This window comes from Coffea eugenioides, chromosome 6 (genome assembly GCF_003713205.1).
Source record: "Coffea eugenioides isolate CCC68of chromosome 6, Ceug_1.0, whole genome shotgun sequence".
In the NCBI taxonomy this organism is placed as follows: domain Eukaryota; kingdom Viridiplantae; phylum Streptophyta; class Magnoliopsida; order Gentianales; family Rubiaceae; genus Coffea; species Coffea eugenioides.
In genome coordinates, this window is record NC_040040.1 from 18,825,597 (window position 1) to 18,832,796 (window position 7,200).

The 7,200-nt window shown below is 34.5% G+C and overlaps 1 protein-coding gene across 1 annotated transcript; it reads left to right on the forward strand.

Moving 5' to 3' along the window:
• Positions 1-4,917: 4,917 nt before the first annotated feature.
• LOC113775155 (zingipain-2-like) lies at positions 4,918-6,334 on the forward strand. Its single transcript, XM_027319914.1, has 2 exons — positions 4,918-5,438; positions 5,546-6,334. The coding sequence occupies exons 1-2, from the start codon at positions 5,003-5,005 to the stop codon at positions 6,121-6,123; spliced, it is 1,014 nt and encodes a 337-aa protein (XP_027175715.1). The 5' UTR covers positions 4,918-5,002; the 3' UTR covers positions 6,124-6,334.
• The last annotated feature ends 866 nt before the right edge of the window (positions 6,335-7,200 follow it).

Sequence of the window (7,200 nt, forward strand, 5' to 3'; positions counted from 1 at the left end):
GGTGAATTATGATATTTTGGTTATGTTTATCATTCCATTTCATGTATAAATTTTAAAAATTTTATTATTATCTCAACTTAAATTTATTTTTAAAGTGTGTTGATGAATGCATTTTAAGGACTTAAGTTATCAATAACTATGTTGGATTGTGCATGAGTCGTCAAGTTCAAGTGTAGAGTGACAACCTGTGACTGTGTAGAGAGACGACCTGTGACTGTGAGTGCATGGTACTGAAGTTGCAAGCATAAAATAAAAAAAAAATCAATGAACCGATGAATCGGCATGTCGGACCGCGAACTGCTCCCTTCTCTGTTCACTGGCCGGTTCGAGTTTAGAAACATTGCAATTATGCAAGAGAGTACGAATTAAAATAAAATTTTTGGCTGTGACTTCCACAGTTAGACTAACCTAGTCTACACAATATACAAAGGAGGAGGAGTCCACTATGTGGTGCCAGTACATATTTGCCATTTTTTAAAGGAAAAATCGTTCAAAACGTCTCTCACATTTTATAAAATGACTTTTTTTTTCCCTCACTTTTAAAAGTGTAATTTTACGTCCCTTACAAATTCATATTGGTCAAATTTGGTCCCTACCTAGGTATCCGACTAATTTTTGGTCGGAATTCATCACGTGCCTTGCATGTGATTATGTTTTAGGGGTAAAATTGTCAAATCAAAATTTACATAATCCATCTATAATCCCTTACATTTCACAAAATAAATTGTTTCGTCCCTCACATTCACAAAATAAATTTTTCATCCCTCACATTTCACAAAATAAATTTTTTCATCTCTCATTGACCATGTACACAAATAGTTTTTTTTTTAAAATTCATGTATATATCTATTTGATTTCACCTGAACAATATGAATAGTATGTAATATATCTCTATTTTATTTCACTTAAACAAACTAATTGTAGTTGTGCATATGCTATTCAATAGATATATACATGAGTGTAAATCTAATAATTTATTTTAAACCCATATATATTTATATTTGATTTCACCATGTAAATTTATTTAATATTTACAACCTTTTCTATTTTGGTAATAATTCATTTATTAAGTTGTATAATAAGACCATCTAATTAATCAATGTTAATTCGAATTTTATAGTCATGCTAACAAACAATTTAAATCTAAAATTTTTACTGGCCACCTTTAAGACCAATAGTTGAATTTCTTACCTTATGATTATCTTAAAATTTAAAAGTGTCAATCACTTACTTTATTTTGTCATACTTTTCCTTTGTTTATTTTTTCTGTCCAAATTTAATTCGATATAAATGCTTGATAATGTTTAGAATTAAATATCTTCTTTGTTTTCAATTTTTGAGTAAAAGGAATGAACATGAGTAAAAAATTAACAATTTTTTTAAACCCCTGTATATATCTATTTTAATTTCACATGAACAGTACGTTCAGGTAAAATAAAATAGAAATATATTATATGCTATTCATATTATTCAGGTGAAATCAAATAGGTATATATTAATTTTAAAAAAAAAGTTATTCGTACACATGATCAATGAGGGATGAAAAATTTTATTTTTTAAAATATGAGGGATGAAAAAAATTTATTTTGTATAATGTGAGGGACGAAATAATTCATTTTGTGAAATGTAAGGGACTATGGATCGGATTATGTAAACTTTAATTTGACAATTTTGCCCTTCAAAAATGAGTACAAGCAAGGCACATGGTGGATTCCGATTAAAAACTAGTCGGAAACCTAGATAGGGACCAAATTTAACCAATATGAATTTGTAAGGGACATAAAAGTATACTTTTAAATGTAAGAGACGCAAAAAGTCATTTTGTAAAATGTGAAGGATGTTTTGAACATTTTCCCTTTTTTAAACTTCTTGTAATATCTTCACTAGTAAGAGTATTTACCTTTTGTACACATATAAAATTAATAGTTTCAAGGGTAGTTTACTGAATTAATTGCTTCCCCAGCCTCCTATTTTTAAGAGCTTAATGTAGAGATTTTAATTACGTTGGCAACTACCAAATAAATAAGTAAATGCAATACAAGAAACCCTCACCATAAATATTTTCCAAGTGAAAAACATTTCTTGTGAAAAATATTTATGAGTGATCATAATTTTAATCACCGGCACACATATATTGTGTACCTTAAACACTAATTAATTTAAATAAAACCATAAGAGGCAGCAAAAATGTTTGCCTACTTTCTAAATTGACATCAAGTCAAACCCAAGGAAGGCAATTAAAATGAAAAAAAAAACTTGAATTTGGCTTGAAGATTGATAAGATTAGAGCCAAGATGACACATTCAAAAGTTGAGGATTTAACTAAGAACACGAGGAACTTAATTTCAAGGATTACTAATGGCATCATTTATACAAGTGTAAATGAGTCTAAGCAACCCAAACACTTCAGTGTTTAATTTTGTTTATTTTATTTTAATGTGTTCAGCAATACGTTCAAATTTGGCATATTTGCTTATCAAAAAATTGAACTAAAATAATCTTTAATTGAGTCAAGCTTGAATCAATTTATAATAACTTGAGTTTTTTTACACATAAATTTCTAATTTTATGCTGATTGAATTAAGTTCAAGTGAAATTTAAAATTTTACTGAGCACAAAATACTATTTATAATTAACTTGATTAGTTGGCAAACCAAACTCTTTTCTCATGGAGATCATTTTGAGAATCGAGTAATTTCTCTTTCAACCCTAGGAGTTTACTCAAATAGACTAAAACTAAAATAAAGTTAGGTACTTAATTCACTCTCTGCATGACATTTTGCTGCTCTAGTCCTTGCAAGTCGGCCTTAGTAACCGCGGTCGCACTTGCATGTTTCAGTGGTGGAGCCACATATAGTTGAGGGAGAACAATTGCACCCCCTCAATTTTGAGAAAATTATGTTTTAAGCTTAGAAAGTTCAGAAATTTCTAATATGGTTACTTATTTGCCCCTTCTAAAATTTTAAAAATTCCCTTTCCTATCATACAGAGCTCCCAAAAATAATTAAAAAATTATAATCATTACCCTTCACAAGAGTGTTAGACTTACCAAAAATGTTAATTCAAAGGTATTTTTCACTATAAATTTTAAGCACAATTTAAATTAAAAAAAGTATATTTACCATAGGAGAGTATGAATTTTTAAGATGGACATATTTAGTGGTTTTAAACTCTACTATTATCGTGCTATCGTAAATTGACGCCCTAACTCTAGGGTCCTGGCTCCGCCATTGGCATGTTCCGAACGGAACTCTAATGGAGACTTTATCAACTCCACAGAAATTGCTGCATGGGACATGAATTTCGAGGTCTTCGTCGTTACACTGCAGTAAATTACTTGAGGTCCCGGTCTTTACATTTCTTTAACAGCCATCAACTTCTGCTGTCTAATCCTTACACAAATTGCGGCGGCACTTGCATGTTCCGCGGGGCAGATTGAACTCCGATCGAAACTTCATCAACTTCTTCTGCAAGACTTGCCGTATAGACTTCATTGGCGAATCAGCTTCTTGGTTTACAAATTACTGAGGTCTTGCTCATTACAGGTCTTGAACAGCCATCAATTTTTGTCCTTACCCTTACCAATCGCGGAGCACAAGAATGTTCGACGGGGAAGAATGAACTCCGACAGTTTATCAACTTCTCCGACTAGACTTGCTGCGTAGACTTCGATGGCATCTTCTTGTTCAACTAAAGTGATTCTGGGATGTGCTGATGCACCACTAGCTAAACTGGGATGTAATCTGGATAGATGTTTTGTGATTTTTGAATCATGTCCTCGTGAACTATTCTTTGCTTTTGATGAGGACAATAGACGGGTTTACCGTCCCCATCTGTTGTACTTTTCCTTATTATTTACCTAAAAAAAATCAAGTTGAATTATACCCTTAACTCGTGTTTATTTTGAACGTTGCATTCAAAACTCCAATTTTTGGATACATTGCATCACCTGATTTGATATTAGTGTGGTGGTCATATATAGATCTTTCCAAATGTGAAAGATGCAAACATTTTTTTTTGTAACACACCTCACCGCTTTTCAATATATTATATTATTTTTTATTTTCATATTTCTTTTATTACTTAAATATTAGATAAACTGCAAGAGCATAAGGTACAAATGTCTAAGTAAGAAATAGTGCATAATTTCAGGATAGGTTTCATTAGAAGTAAAGGGGAATAAAGTTGTTTATAAATAGACCATTCACTAAAGAGTATCACATATAACTAATTCTTAATAGTTTGATAAAGTTTATTACAGCAGTAATGGTTTCAATCAGAATAATCCATTATGAGTAGCATATATTATTTATATGTCATATAAACGTTTTACTTGATAAACGAGCTATGTACATAAAATTTGACGAATTATTCTATGTTAATTTTTGAAAAACTTGTAACAATAGATTCAAACTAAATTAGAATGGAACCGCAATGCGTCCAGAAATTAGAGTTTAAAGTTGCAACGTGAATTTAAACAATGAGTTAGGGGTACTAATCAGTGCGTAATGCATACGAAATAAATTCCTATAATTTTTTTTAACAATGTTAACAATTTGACTAAAATATGATCACCCTGAAAGTATATGCAAGAATGTGTCCAAGATCGAAATGAGGATGCAAATTGAGAATCAATCATAATGCTTCATTAATTTAGCCAGAAAGATGAACTGCCCTTTTTTTAACGTTCTTCTGGATCGGTCGACTTTTAGTTCAATTTATTCTTCTGCTTAGACAAATACTTCCTACGTCTGCCCCAAAACCAACGCTCACGCATGCCAACCGATCTTCTGATTGCCGGTCAATCTTGGGCATAATTTTCCCAGAGTTTCTAGGACCAAAACGATGGAAATTCAGTCATAATTAAAATCTATAAATAGCTAGGTGGTATTCTGAATGGAAGCAGTGTGGCTTCCCATTAACATCTTTCGCACCATAATTTATTGGCTTTATACTTTCAGATTCTTTCATTCACTTGTTTCTTTGAGCTCTTAATCAAACAATGGCTTGGACATTCAATTCTATGCTGATTACTGCCGCATTCTTACTGCTGGCGATGTTGGCTTCTCAGGCTACGGCCCGGAGCTTGCATGAAGCCTCATTGACTGAAAAGCACGAGCAGTGGATGGTTGAACACGGACGGGTTTACAAGGATGAGGCAGAGAAGGCAAAGCGATTCAAGATTTTCAAGGAAACTGTGGAGTACATTGAGGCCTTCAACAAGGCTGGGAACAAGTCTTACGTGCTGGGCATTAACCGATTTGCTGACCTGACAAACGAAGAGTTCCTATCAGCCAGCACTGGGTACAACTACAAACCAAGGAAAGACGTATCTCAAGGAACTTCATTCAGGTATGCAGATGTCAGTGACGCTCCGCCTTCCATGGACTGGAGACACAAAGGTGCTGTCACTGGAGTCAAGGACCAGGCAGCTTGTGGTAAGTCTGATATTTGACCATCATTAGTATATGCTTTCCATGCCAAAATGTCTATATGAAGTTGGGCTAATTAGGATGAAAAACCCTTTTGGATAATGAAAATGCAGGATGTTGTTGGGCTTTTTCAACTGTTGCAGCCGTAGAAGGAATTCATAAACTCAAAGCCGGTGAGCTAATCTCGCTGTCTGAGCAACAGCTTGTTGACTGTGATACTAGTAGTAATCATGGCTGCAGCGGAGGTCGCATGGATAGTGCATTTAATTTCATTGCTAGCAATGGCATCGCCACTGAATCCGAGTACCCATATCAAGGAGCTGATGGCACTTGCAATAACGACCAAGGAGCTGTCCAGATCACAGGTTATGAAGATGTCCCTCAGAATAACGAGGATGCTCTTCTGCAGGCCGTGTCTAAACAACCCGTATCAGTTGGCATTGAAGGCAGCGGCATGGACTTCAAAAACTATAAAAGCGGCGTTTTCTCCGGCGATTGTGGGAATAACTTGGACCATGCCGTGACACTAGTTGGATACGGTACAAGTGAGGATGGAACCAAGTATTGGTTGGCTAAGAATTCCTGGGGAACTAGCTGGGGTGAGGATGGGTACATGCGCCTTCAGAGAGACACTGGTGCTCCAGAAGGCCTTTGTGGCATCGCCAGCCAGGCTTCTTATCCCACTGCTTAGAATAGTTTAAATGTTGAAATAATTGCTGGTGCTTCATTAATTAGAAAGCAATTCTGCTTTTTCTATATATCACGGTCTGATGTTATAAGCATGAAACTAGCATCTTGTGATGCAGTGCCTTTTATTACGTATCTCATATAGCCTTTATCAGCTCAACATGTATTGTTTCTTGTTTTTGCCAGAATAAATGATGTTTGGTCTCTTTAGTGAAGTATGATCTTCTTCTTTATTTATTATTTTTTTTTGGAGGAATAGTCTTTTTTTTTTTGTGCTGCCCATATATGCTGAGAAAAGAAATATTACCAGTCTAACTGGAAAGGAAGAATTAGTAATATTTGCGTGAACTTGTAATTCATTTTTGGTAATGAATTATGCACTCCACTTTTAACTTTATACATTCCCCCTTTTTGAGGTTTATTATGTGAAAATGCCAAAAGTTTAATGAGTTCTAGTACCTCAAATTTTCATACCAAAAGAATAGTATAGTTTAAGAGGTACTTGCATTTTAGTCTTTGTGGCCTGGTCGACATGCCATCGGGATCAACCTCATAAACTTTAATTAACTGATTATACATTCCTCAGCTCTGGTGGACATTGATATTTTGTCATCCTTTTCCTATCAAATTTGTTGAAATATCCGTAGCCATTTAGTTCACATGTCTTTTTTCATCTAAGGATTGACTTTTAAGTGGCAAAAACATTTAGCAGATGCTGTTATATATATTTTTTATTCTCTATATATAGATCTATTGTAAAAGCAGGATATGCTCTGCTATGTATATTTCCTCTTATTGAATATCATAAACCAGTTGCCCCTCCTGGACAGCTCGTTTGGTCACGACAGCTCCTAAGCAGTCGTTGTTCATCTCCCCCACCAGAGATCGAGTCCCAGGGTTAACGTGCTCGAGGTGACGGGGCCTCTCCTCTGGGGCCGGGGGGATTAGTTGGGTTCAGTTTACCCGGTGATCCGGATACCCCTCCGTCTAGAAAAAAAAAAAAGAAAAAAAAATATCATAAACCAGTTGTTCCCATGTCACACTCTCGACCATTAAGCGATGGTTCACTTAAAGACTCACG